This window comes from Falco biarmicus, chromosome 5 (assembly GCF_023638135.1).
Source record: "Falco biarmicus isolate bFalBia1 chromosome 5, bFalBia1.pri, whole genome shotgun sequence".
Classification (NCBI taxonomy): Eukaryota; Metazoa; Chordata; class Aves; order Falconiformes; family Falconidae; genus Falco; species Falco biarmicus.
This window is the reverse complement of record NC_079292.1, coordinates 70,596,483-70,609,924: the sequence shown is the minus strand read 5'-3', so window position 1 is coordinate 70,609,924 and position 13,442 is coordinate 70,596,483. Positions and strand designations below refer to the sequence as shown.

The 13,442-nt window shown below is 43.2% G+C and overlaps 1 protein-coding gene across 2 annotated transcripts in view; it reads right to left on the bottom strand.

Annotated features, from left to right (window-relative positions):
* PTPRO (protein tyrosine phosphatase receptor type O) overlaps nucleotides 1-10,992 on the bottom strand; it is a 155,311-nt gene extending 144,319 nt beyond the window's left edge. For both annotated transcript variants that reach the window (XM_056340267.1, XM_056340268.1), the window contains exon 1: nucleotides 10,521-10,992. In XM_056340267.1, coding sequence (XP_056196242.1) covers nucleotides 10,521-10,736 — 216 coding nt within the window. In that variant the 5' untranslated portion in view covers nucleotides 10,737-10,992. The remainder of the gene's footprint in view (nucleotides 1-10,520) is intronic.
* Nucleotides 10,993-13,442: the final 2,450 nt, after the last annotated feature.

Here is a 13,442-nt window from a genome sequence, read left to right as displayed (position 1 = left end):
ACATAGAGCTGTCCAGTGACGTGCAACCAGACCACATCCAGCTTATAACACCATTGTGACTTTTCCCCTCACCATTTTTGAAGACAGTCATTCCTTGCTTTTTACTTGCAGCTTTACTGCTGTGTCTGCAGGCAGTCCAATGCAGCAGCCCTTGGATTTCCTCGCTCTAAACAAGATAGTTTGCTGCGAGCCCAGTTCTGCTGCATTGTTGAACCGCAGAGTAAGTTTTTACACTGGGAAATATGCATGAGAAAATTTGACCCTTTCTTTCTAAGCACGACATGAGACCCATACATCTTACAGGCCAGCAGACAAATGCAGAGATGGTAAACTATCAGTTTACAAACCAAATCATACGATTATAAATATTTCAATGACAAGATTGATTCTTCCAGTTAAAATTAATGCTAACTCAGTTATCCACTAGCTTTCATACGTGTTAATCATATAACCAGCATTCATAAGGGCAACAAATGCCTAGCTCTGGAAAAATAAAAGAAAAAAAAATATTTCAGATAAAAACACCCTAAATCAGTAGCTGAGTTTCCCTCACTGTACATATTGAAATGAACAGTTGATCGTACACAACCATTACAAGATACCATTAGTAAAAGCCAATCTCCAAACCAGTCACATCTTTATTAAAGGTTAGCTGTAGAAAGAAAAGGGATGCAGAAATAACTATGTACATAACCAGAACAGATGAAGCCTGTGAGATATGCTCTGGCACGTTCCAAAACATTTCTGTTTCTTTTCCATTTTATCTCCTAACCTCGTAATGCTCACAAACATTTGTATATGAAATAACATCACCTGCAGCTATTCTACTCACACCACTCCTTCTGGTGAGGCCATTGGAAAGCCATTATGGCTCTGCTCCAAGCCAAATTCTCATGCACCATATAACAGACATTCCAGATATTTTTTTCCTCCACCTGGCCAGTTACCGATACCCTTACTTGCTACTGCCCATCACCTGATGTCATGCCTACCAGGAAAAACTGATACCTGATAGCTAGGTTGTTATGCCACTGCATAAAACCCCTTCGTCCCAGCATCAAGCATGATGTCTGCCACAGCCAAAAGGTCTTTGGCATATTGCTTTGCAAAAAGGCTCCTGCAAAGTTCAGGTCATTGATGACAAAATATTAAAAGGAAAAACTAAATGTCTTCTTTTTAAAGAATATTTACAATATGCAGCAGATATGGATACAGATCCCATTTAAAGCTGTTAAGAAGCACTGTAGTCAAAGGGTCAGGGTTTTTTGTTTTTACTTAAAAAAAAATTCTTTTGACTATTCAACTCTCTTAATTCTCATGTTTCAACAGAAACACGTCCATGCAGAAACAGACAGAGCTCAATCTTCACAATTGTTCTGTGTGTACATCTAAGAACACCTCTGTTTTTCTCTTCATGGAAGGAATTCAGAGGATTTGACTCCACCGTGAGCTCCTCCAAGCAAGAGCAGCTCTGCTACTCAATATACTCAATACATAACTTGGACTTGTTGCCGGCTCTTAATCTGGCTGTGCATTTGCCCTTTAGAGAAAAATCAATTTTCCAGACACCTATCTTAAATTACTTTTCAAATTCTGGTTCCCTTCTGCATTTCAGATAAGCATGGGAATATATTTTGCACTGGTATTTCCATTTGTGTGATCACAGATAAGGAAGTCTGCTGTTCTGTAGTTAACTGGAACAGTGCAAGTGAAGGAGTCTAGGGAATAACGGCTGTGTTCAGATTGCACCTGGGCAAAGCAGAAACAGAGCTTATGTTCTGAAATTCAAAGGCCCCACACAGTCATTGGGTTTTGGTATTGCTTTTCACTCAGCTAGCCTATTGAAGAAGCAGGGACCAGCTGCATTGTTCAGATCCACATACAAGTAACTGGTATTGACGTGGAATTTGGTTTCCACCCATCCATGTATCAGTGTTAATGCTGTAACGCCAGTAAAAGCTGTAGGTTAAAATGTACTTAAATCTGAACTTTTATTTGAATGGTCCCTGAAATGCGAGGGGGAAGAGAAAGAGGAGACTGATGGCTCTGCCTGAAGAAAACCACCCTATTTTTTGCATAGTGCTAGTTACAAAACTTAAGTTTCCTTACAAGAGGACCTTTGCAGAGCAGAAGCATACAAGCGTGCTCCCAAGACACCAGCTCCAGCAGTGGATTACCACACACCAATTCTTGCCAGTACAGCTACCCCCTAAGCAAGAAGGTTGCTCAAAATTTATCTGATGGGGAGTTCCTTTAAACTACCAGACTCCCAGATTCCAAAAATCAAAACCATCCCATGGCCTCCAGTTTGTGCTGCTGACACTCCAGTGAGTCCAAGGTCACCAGTACATCACAGTTAGCTTTGAGCTGCATGTCAAACTTCACAGCATCACCCAGCTGAGATAGCAGGTCTTCCCGCTACAGCTTGATCCAAAGTCTATTTAAAGCAACATAAAGGCATCCATTGACTTCCTTTGGACTTCGGACCCCTTCCCAGAAGCACAGTAGACTCTCTGATAGCTCCCAGCATCTTATGAATTAGAGGCAACCCATCAGTTCTGGTTCCAGCTAGCAGAGGTCAATGTTGCACATAAACAACAGGTGAGATGAGAGAATCATTATCTATTTTAATTATTATCCATATTATGCTGGTGACATCATATGGTGTCACCATTCTGTAGTTTTCATGATTTCCCACAATGCTGCTGAGGAAACCTGATGGGGCTTCAGAGCCTATGTAGTCTTGAGTTAGTTTACAAGAAATATCTTAAAACAAAAAAGCATTTTTGGTTTAATGCATTACTTTGTAACCCAACTGAGAAGTAATTTTATACCAGCAATCATTCTGAAATACACTTAAGTATTCACTGTGTATTCATTTATCTTTCAGAAAATGTCGTAATTTTTCTTGTTGTATTTAATAACTTCTAGTTAATTATGTAAAATCCCATCCCATCTGCTTATTCCTTCACACAGCAAAATTAGAGGGCTTGATTCTACAGTCATTACTCACAGAAGGAGAGGCATTGATTTAATGGACTTCCCTGAAAAGGGATTACAGTATAGGATCCTCTGATATTGATTCTGTGACATCATCATCTTTTTCCTCAGAAGCAGACACTGACGACTCAAGATAGTATCAGTACAAGATTAGGCAAGGGCAGGCAAGTTTGAGATAGAAAACTATTAAAAAAGCAAACCTCCTAATTTGCAGTAAGATGACTGCAATAAAATATTAGCGATGTCTCTGTTTGGAATAGGAGCTTGCTTTAAGAGAAAACCTCTAAAAGGAAATATCTGAATGTTGTTTTTCATCTCTTGCCCTGCTTACAGTTACTCATGAAACTATTGTGAGCTAGAGCATTTTTGTAGGTTAATGGGTTTTCTTTGAAGGGATTAAAGTCACATTGATTATTAATTATTTTTTGATGTTTTAAACTGATGTAAATGTCCAGAAGCTCTGATGAGCAACATCCTGTAGAAATCAATATCGAACAAAACCAAAAGCAGCAAACAACTACAAAAAAAAAAAAAAATCCCCTCTGCTTAGCTCCTGGGGGAAGCAATTGTGACTTATTTCTGTTTGGAAGGTATACTGCCCCTTGGAGAATACCAGCAACTGGCATATATGATAATCATTTCTCAGTTATCTAGAGCGTCCTTATTTTGATGTGTCTATCTTTCAGACTTCAGGCAGAGTCTGCAGATATTTTGCATACAGAACAAAGCTAGGCACAGCAGTGCTAAGCAAATAATAAATAAATTAATTTCATAGCTGTTGGAAACCGTTCATTTTTTTTCTTAAATCTGCCTTGCAGTACTTTTAGAAAACACTAATTAGTATTCTTTCTGTGGAATTTTTTCCACCAAGTCTCTCCACTGTTCTTCACCACATTTTAATAGGGGTTTGGGGATTCTTTTTTTTGGTTTGTTTTTTTCTTACTCAAGTCTAAAATTTCTTTGCTGTTTGTAAGTAGAATAAGAACGTAACCCTTCCTTTGCATTTGATAGGTCAGCAAGGAATAAAGATTTCCCATGTTAAATTGACTTCTATATGAACAAAGAGGAAATGATCCTGAGTAGCTGTGGCTCACATAACAGACACGTGCCAAACAGCAGGTTACACGAAGGTAACAAGGCAAGTGGGACAGTCTGCGGTCGGCTCTGGGGACTCCTCTCAGCCTTGAAGAACAGTCCCCTTGACCAATTCTCAGAATGCATCAAGGAAACTATTCGAAGCTCTTAAAATTGAAGGCATTGTTGATCAGATCAACAACTTAGTGACTAAGACCTACCTCTTATCCCAAAGCCTTGTCTTTTGCGTTATATAGTCAGAAGTCAACATAACTACATTGGGGACCTACAAGTGTACAGCACACAAAGAAGCTACAGTTCTTCAAACCCTTCTCACATGACTGTAAGACCCATGTCTCAACCACCTAGAGTACTGAGGCCAAATCACTTCAAAATCACAACTGTTAAACTGACAGGCAACATTATCTGTTTTTTCCCCCGAAGTACTTAAAAAGGAATTTAGGGGTTTTATCTTGCAAGAGGTTCGTATCTACCAAACAGTCATCTAATGTTAAATCTCTGGCTGACATAGAAAAGCAAAGAGGAGTTGTTGGCTTCTGTTATCTCCATTCAGCTCCTCTGGAGAGCTCAATCCTCGTGCTTAAATGTCCCACTCACGTTCTTCCAACAGTATGTTTTCTACTCAGTCACAGTGGCTATCCCACATCCTCTCTTCTAATGTCCATGCTGCCACCTCAAGACCAGCATACTAAAAGCTGAGTGCATTAATTACCTAAAAAATGTATCTCCTGCCAGCTCTCTTCCCTGTTACTATCAGCTGTGTCACCAACCTTCTCATCACTGAGGCTTACTGTAAAGCATTTCTTCTCTAACTACAGGCATGTGACCGAAGGGAAAATGCAAAGATAACCATAGTAATTTGAGCACAGCACATACTACTTTTGCGCTGGTACAACGTGCTATCTTTATGATGAGCCAGACATGATGCATATCATTTTATTTCTGGAGCTCTTTCACTTAAAAGCCACTGTAATTTCCTAGCATAAGAATGAAGGAGTTCCAGAAATGAAATGCATCACATTTGGCTTACGGTAAAGACAGCAGCCTTCTTCCTCAAGAGTTGCTCCCTTCACCGGCTGAATTCATTCAAGATTACACAGTGCTATGAAAACAAAGGTAACCTCTCCATTTCAAGTATCTCCCATTCTCTATTCATCTGTTACACATTGCACACGTGGCAGCTAGTTTGTGTTGCCACATTTCTTTCACAAAGATTTTCTTCTTTTCAACTGTACATTGATTGAAACGTAAATAAAAAAAAAAGTTGTAATAGCTGTTGTGTGCAGAACATATTTAATAAGCCGTTCTCTTCATTTGCTTAGTAGACTCCTAGGTACTAAACTCTGTCTAAAAATTTTCATTTTAAAACATTTTAAATGTTTATCAAAGTTTGACAACTTCTTTACATTGCAACCAACTATATTTTGCTACAATAATAGAATCTTCAAAATCTTGAGTAATGAAAATGCAATCACTAATTTACTAGAAGATATGAGTGTTCAGGATTATAATGATACATATTTCTCCAAAGGAAAAGGTAAATAACTTTAAAAACCCTTAAAACCAAAGTTAACTACGAGTCTTTTAAGTTCAGCAAAAAGACCTGTTTCCAAAGTTTTCTTTTTTGACATTTATTGTCCTGTCACATATGCCTAATAAAAAAGCTCTCTTCTCCAGAGCTAAGACTGTCTAGTAAAATAAGTCTCAAGATGGATTTACACAAGACTTTGTTCAATTTAACATTCATTTGGAAGCTCTGTAAGGTCACTTCATGATCTGCCTGGATTGCTCTGTGTGGTGATATCAGAAGTGCAGAGATTAGTGGGCTTCTCAAGTTCAGTCAGCACACCGTCTGTGAGCCCTTTAATGAATTGCCACGGGATCGCCACAGGTACGCCTTTATTCAGCATGGTCTTTGTCTTAACCTAAATGAGGGCTCACCCTTGAGTGCAGCTTCTGACTGAGGTGGTAAAACCTAGAAATAGCTTTATTGACCTTGTACAATTTGAGCCTGGGACTCATAACTCCTGCAGGGATGAAACATCTTTTCTCAATGTCCACTATCATTTCACCACAACGAAATTAGAAATTTCTCAAAGAGTATTCCGCTAGCAGAGAGGGTTTTACAAGTTCCTACTAAGGTTCCATTAACATGAGTCAGCATCCAAGCTCTTCATTAGCTTTGCCCTCTAGAATCACCCTGGTCCAGATAAAGTTCATGAAAATAATGAAATTAAAATAATGAAATGAAAATGAACATGACTTGTGGAAATTTTGAGTGAGGGATGATCACTCATATTCAACTTTTTAAAAAATAAAAGTGTATGCTTTTGCTGAGAGGATGTTTTTCTCTTCCATACAGCCTGGATAGTCTCAGACTAGTAGTAGGCAGGAAAGTTCACACAGTTTTACCTCAGTAACTCCTCTGAGTTTGTCCCATCATAAGGAAACATTTCACTAGTTTTGCAAACAAAAAAGAACTAGTAAAATAGAGGGGGTTTATTTTGATACCAGTAGCACGTGGTCTTGAGGAAAACAAACAAACATATATGTTTTCTCAATAAGAGCTTCAATCAGCATCTCAGAGAGAGAAGAAATACTAAAAGGACTCCATATCAAAATTCACATTGTGTGCTCTCTCTCTTTTTTTTTTTTTTTTTTGTCTCCCAGCCAGGAGTAACAATTGTGAAGCACTGGGGCTTCCAGCTGTGAAATCAACATTGCTCTTAAAAAGGTTTCTCCCACAGAAAGAGGCAGTGTCCTGATGGTATGGCTTTTGCTTCAGATTATTAATATTAGATGCAGATATTCTTGAAAATTACACCAATAGAAACACATTTCCTTTGTTGGGTAAGGCTGTGCTGAGAAGACTCTTACAGAACCTAAATCTCTTTGAAAACTTAATCCATGTACACCTGAATTTAGACTTCACTATGACACCAAACTCCATAAACTGATGTAGTAGTGGACAAAATCCTACCCTGCTAGACGTAAAAAGTTGTCCTTGTTTAGAGAAAGAAAAAGGATGTTGCTGCTTTATATGCAGTACCTGAAGAGCATATAAAACTACTATACAAAGACCTCAGTCTCCTGGAAATACATATTTTATTGGTGTTTGGAGACAATTTTTTTCTTAAGAATGTCATCCCTCCTACTGAGTCCACACTATCGTGACAACCAGTTTTCTCACTGTTTTTTTCTACTCAGAGCATTGCTCAGACCCTCTTGGAGGTGTAACAGATTGTAAATTACGTTCCAGCACCAGGTTTGGCATGCTTTTGTCCTCTTATTAAGCTCTGCCTTGTCCCACACAAATAATACTGCAAGGAAACATAAAATCACCCAGGTACAAGCTACTAACAGCATGGGACACCTGACACATCAGTCACATAATCCAGGGCAGAACATCAACTGGTCAAAGCTCAGCATAGGCATGCCTGAGGGAAGGCTGCTGAATTAGAAAAGTTAGTAAAGTTAGTTAAGTTAAAGTAGAAAAGTTAGAAAAGTTGGGAAAGATAACATGAGTCACTGGGATCAGGGAACATGTCTAGTTTTTATTGTCCTTCATGTCACTGAAAGTACAGCTTTTCCTTTCAGCTGTGATCAGCCATGCCTTTGCCACACCAAAATGAGACAATTACAAAGCAAGCTGCTAAAGACTATGCCTTCCAGCCACTCAGACTGCAACACTGGAGTAGGCAGACCCATTGCAACGTGGCCATATATTAAGAGATTCCTACAGCAGAATGGTTAGAGGCTTTTCTCTGAAGCAAGACACAGCCCTGTTCATCTCCAAAGCACTGTAAATCCATATTAATCTATAAGCTGGCACACAATGCCTTTCTTCTGCTAGTTTCTCAACTACCCATCACATAAGAAAACCACTGAAGAAACAGAATGATAAAGGTACAAGATCACACTGCTGTATTTCAAAAAAAGATTATGGTATTACCCTGGAGCACAGAAAGCATTCGCATCGCACTGTGAAAGAAGGAACTAAGTATTATTAGCCCATGGGCCACAATATCAGGCACACGACGCGCAGTGGGCAGTATCCCTGTTTGATCTCCTTTTGTCACTGACTACCAGCAACCTCAGACAACGTCAGGAGTTGAAACAAGTTGGTGCTGTTACTTGATGGGATGGGAAGGGGTGCTTTGAGCAGTTTTATCACTGCAAAATCTGATGATGATTTTACAAATTGCCAGATGGGCATCAAGGCCACATCAAGCAGATATAGCTTAGCAAGTGACATCTGGGCTGCTAAGGCTGAAACAGCAAGCATGCAGACATCAGGTTTGCCCACCTTCAGATTCATCAGTTCAATGCCACTGCTTTCTCAATGAGATTAACTTCCAGGTGAAACATCAATTTAACAACGTGAGGCTCAGTAATTTTACTATTGCTTCAACAAGCTGGCAGAACTAAACGGCACGGAACTAGGGAAGTGCCCTGTTTTGAAATTAGTTGTTTTCAATTATTTGTCACTGCAAAAGACATGCAGTCCTTAAAGAAAACTCAGTGAATTTCAAACTCAGGAAAATGGATTCATTCCAGTGATCTGAAACAAGCACTACTCTTGCCTCCCCAGCTTCTTTCCTGTCACCACATTTGAGCATCTTCTGAAAACCTAGTTCTCCTTTTATTGTAGTGTCTAATAATAATGCACAACATAACTAATTACAGCAGACTTGCTATCCAACCACAGCCATAATCCAGTCACACATGGTTGCCACTGATGCACCTCAATCTCGAGCTACAGCTTTGCCTTCTCTTACGGTACAATATTCTGCTAATGCTTATCAGCTTTCTTTGTCATTTGAGTCTGGGTTTGTCTGAGTTTTATCTAGCTCAGAAGTTACGGTCATTTCCCCACAGAATGAAAAGCTGAGGCCTGGACTACCCTCCAACCTTACCAAATTTCTTGTGATTTTTAATTTACAAAATTTAACTACCTTTTTCCTGTCTTGCTTTACCACAGTAATTTTTATCACAGTAGTGCTAGTAAAAAAAAAAAAAAAAACCAAAACAAATTCCCCCATAAAACTCACCACAAAAACAGCTTGATTTTTTAAAAATGCCAGGATTTAGAGCAATATGAACTCCGTGACTGTGGGATAAAACAACTACTTAAAACAGTGTGCACGCTATATGAGGGAACAAATCAGAACCTTGACCTTTCTGTGGGGCCATAATGTCCACAGCCTTGCTTTCTTAAAAATAATAGAAAAAAAATCTCAACATTCCAAGGAGCAAAATTTTGTCGGTGTATTAATATTGTGTCTTGCATAAATACAAGTTTCAGCAGTTATGAAAATGAGACAGCTGACAGTTGACTACTATATGTGAACAGATGCTGTGAAAGCTTCCCTTTAAATAGTTCTGTCAATGCAATGTCAATTTTAGAAATGACACCACTGCTGTTCTAGGACACGATCCTGAAAACTCTCATTCACACAGGGAGCCCTGCTGATTTTCATAGAACTTTCACATTTATGAGACTCTGACAGGTCAGGTCCTCAGCTGCAGAGCTCTCCTTAACGGTGACTGACAAATACACGATGAAGTTTTCAGTAGCGCCGAGCACCGTGCTGTAGGGCCATGACATTTACAGCCAGTGGTATTCACCTCGACAACACATACGCTTTCTTTTAGAAGTTACACGGAACATACTAAATATTCTCGAGAAACCATTAAAGGAGCGAAAGCGTGAAGATAAAAAGCATCATGTGAAACCGAGCCTGCAGTATTAATCAGAACTTTGAAAAATTAATCTGCCAAGATTAGCTGAGCCCGAGCACAGCGCGGTGCTGATCAGACAGCGATGTCGGACCCTGCCACGGTCAGACCGCGCTGCGCTGCCCGCCCTTTGTTAGCGGCGTTTGCACGGCGGCTCTCGGGGGTGCACGGAAGCCAAGAGGCATCTGAGGGGCCACGCGTCGCGGCGGGTGTGTGTGTCCCCAGGCGGGCGGCGGCCGGGGCGGTGCTGAAGGACAGCGCGGCGTCCCCGCCACTGCCCGGCCGGCCAGTACACCCCCCCCCCCCCGCCCCCTCCCGGCACCCCGGGCAACTTTGGAGGAGGCAGAGGACGGGCGCCCCCGCCGCATCTGCCCCGGCCGCTGGCACTTTCGGCGGAGAGGCGGCCGAGGGAGCGCCCCCCGCCGCGGGCTGCCCGCCCGTCGGATCCCGCGCCTCCCTTTCCCCCCCCCCCCCAGCCCCGCATCGGCCCCGGCAGCACACAGCGGGGACCGCCGCGGCCGAGCCCCTGCCCCCGCCGAGAGGCGGCGCGGGCACAGCCACCTGGCCGTGCCCGGGCGCCGCGCACCCGCCGAGCCGCCGGGAAGGCACACAAAGGCGGCGCGGAGGGGGGGCTCGGTGCCCACGGGAGGGGGGAGCCCGCACCCCTCCCCTTCCCCGGCACTTACCTTCAGCAACACAAAGAGCCAGAGGAGACAGGAGCGGGCCCCCGGGGCCCCCCGCCGGCGGCGGCCGGGCATCGGGGGGGACGGCGTCCGCGGCCCGCGGGGGCGGCCTGGCACGGGGGGCTGCTGCTCCTCTGCCCCCTGCCCCCCGGCCTCTGCCCCTCGCCTCCCGCCGCTCGGCTCCAAGCCGTGCCCGGCAATGGCGAATTGCGGCAGCATCAGGCGGCCGGCGGCGTCGCCGACCTCCCCGCCGAGCGGCGCATCCTGCCGCCCCCCGCCCCTTTTATTTGGGGTCTGCGGCGGGGAGGAGGAGGAGGAGGAGGAGAAGGAGGAGGAGGAAGGGGAGGCGGCGGCGGGGGCTGTCTCCCCTCCCACGAGTTTGGGCGATCGCGGAGCTCGCTGCACGGAAGGGGTGGGCAGAGCCGCCCGGCGGCTCCGGGAGCGCCGGCTCCTCTGCGGGAGCGGCCCCAGCGCCCGGCGGCAGGCCAGGGGGGTTGGCAGCCGCCGCCCTCGCCCCCCCGCGCCGCCCTCCGCCCCCTTCCCCCCCGCCGCCTTTCGCTCTCCCGACAGCATCCCCTCTCCGCCGGCAGGCAAAAATGCATCCCCGCCACCGCTCCCCAAGGGGCACAACAGTGTCGTCCCCCCCCCGGGCCATTTTTCCTGCCTCCTGGCCCGATTAGGGGACAGCAGTGCCGCGAGCACGCGGGGAACAGAGAAGGGACGGGTCCTGAGCCGGCCCCGCACGGGGCTTTGAGCTTCTGCGGGAGGCGGCTGCGTTGCGGCTGTAGCTCCAACACAGCCGCAGGAGCCAGTACCCAGGCAGCAGCAGCAGCAGACACAGCGTTTGGAAACAACGCAGACTGCCTTACGGCTGTTTCTCAGGAGGTAGAATAAGCATGTGGACAGCTCTTCAGGGGTTCGAAGTACAGGTCTGAGCCTGCAAAGGGTGGAGAATTCATCCTGTCCCACGAGATACTCGGGGCCAGGGATTAGAGGGGCACGTGGAGACCCAAGATCACATGCCCTGTTGTGTCTTTCCCCCACATCCCCCGCTGCAACCCCAGGGCCATCTCCAAACTCACGGACAGGCAAGCTATTCGTCTTTACAAGAGTCTGGCATAAGGTGATTTCCCCAGGAAAAAAAGAGGGGAAGGGAAAGCAAAACAAAACCTAAACCCACCTATATGTCCCTCCCATTTGACCATTATGATGAAAATAGTCTTTCCAAAATGAGAAGACTACATCAGAATCATGTTTGTCACTGACCACACTCTCTCTCACACCAGTATAAATTAGGATGCATCCTCAGGGGAGGTATCTGAGCTATAACCAATGTCAATCTGAACAAAATAAGGTTGTAAGAATAATAAGGCTATGCCTGGGGCATTAAACTTCAGAGCAACTTTGGATCTAGGTGTGGTTCCATTGCTTATAGTAATGGGCCACCACCTCACTTTCCCTTAAAAAAAAATAAAATAGTGTCTGAAAGTAGATCCAGGGTTTACTTTCAAATTTTCTAAGTCATTTAGGCAAGATGAACTCTACTACATTCTTGTGAGAACATCCTTTAAACTGATCAATTACAAAGTTGTTTTCTAACACCATCACTAAATTAGACAATAATTAATACACATTTCAGACCTCTGCCTGGCTTATACACGGCATATTTTTGATTTTCGTATAATTTGGGCCTTCAGTCAACAAAAGCTTGATTTCAAAGTGGCCAAAGCCAGAGAGGGATGTGCTTATTTTGCACAGAAATGAGCCCTTGAGCAGTGATTTGCCACACTTGATGGGGATTAATCGAGAAAATGAAGGAGAAATTCAGGTCCTGTGTAGATACTGGCAGAAAGCCCAAATTTAGGGCTCCAGAAGGCAAATGCTATTCAAATCTTCATTTATAAGAAGCTGGGGACAGAAAAGACCTACTCAATGCTACCAGTGAAGGACACAGGCCTCTCTTGGGTACCCACCACTCTGTTGGTGTGTGGAATGTTTTCAGAAATTGGTATGCAAGGGGTTAATGGTGGTTCAATTTCCTTCAGCACACAGGTTTAGGATGAAGAAAGTTATCTGAAAGAGCAGGTAATTTCTTTAGGAAATTAAGACTGTCATCAGTACTTGTGAGCTATGAATTGAATTTTAGGCTAGGAACTTCTTGTTTACTGAGTAAATTAAATTGTAATAGTAAATTATTTTTTACATTAAGATTGCACTTTATGCTGTCTTCTCCAAATTTCCACTTATTTACAATATTGAGATGTTAAAATGATGATGGCATAAACAAGACTAAAGATACCTAAAAAGTAAAAAAAAAAAATACAGTATAAAGTTCTAGTGGCATTTTAGCCTCAGAACAACACTATCTGAATCAAAGAGTTAAAGTGAACAACAGCTGAAAGAAGTGAGAAGTGTTTCTGGAATTAAACCTTCAGTGAAGGACTAAGATTTTAAAACATTCTGGTCTGGCCATTGCAACAAAGAAAAATGCAGCCAAGAAATAGCAAGAATTGCATTTTAAATTTAAGTCCATTTAAATTATGAGGATCTAGGGATACTCAACCTTTTAAAAAAGTGACAGTGCTTTAGAAGATTCCAATCTGCCACTAGAACTGAATCCTTCAGAAAACTATAATTAAGTATATTTTTATTTAAGTAAAAAAAAAAAAAAAAAAGGTGTGTTCTAGCAGCTGTTCAGGATTGTGTTAGGCACAAGCAGTAGAACAGTTCCTGCCAAAGAAAGCCTACTCCCTAGTAGAGGAAGAAGGTATAGTGTGAGCAAAGCTAAGCAAAGACTGTCATACTGGAGAGGTTGCCTTCAGGCTTTTTCAATGGGTGAAACCTGGAAAGTCATACAAAACATTTCTTAAGAATGCAAGAAGGTAGGACATGAAGGAAGAGCAAAAGAAATTTCCTCTTTTCTGA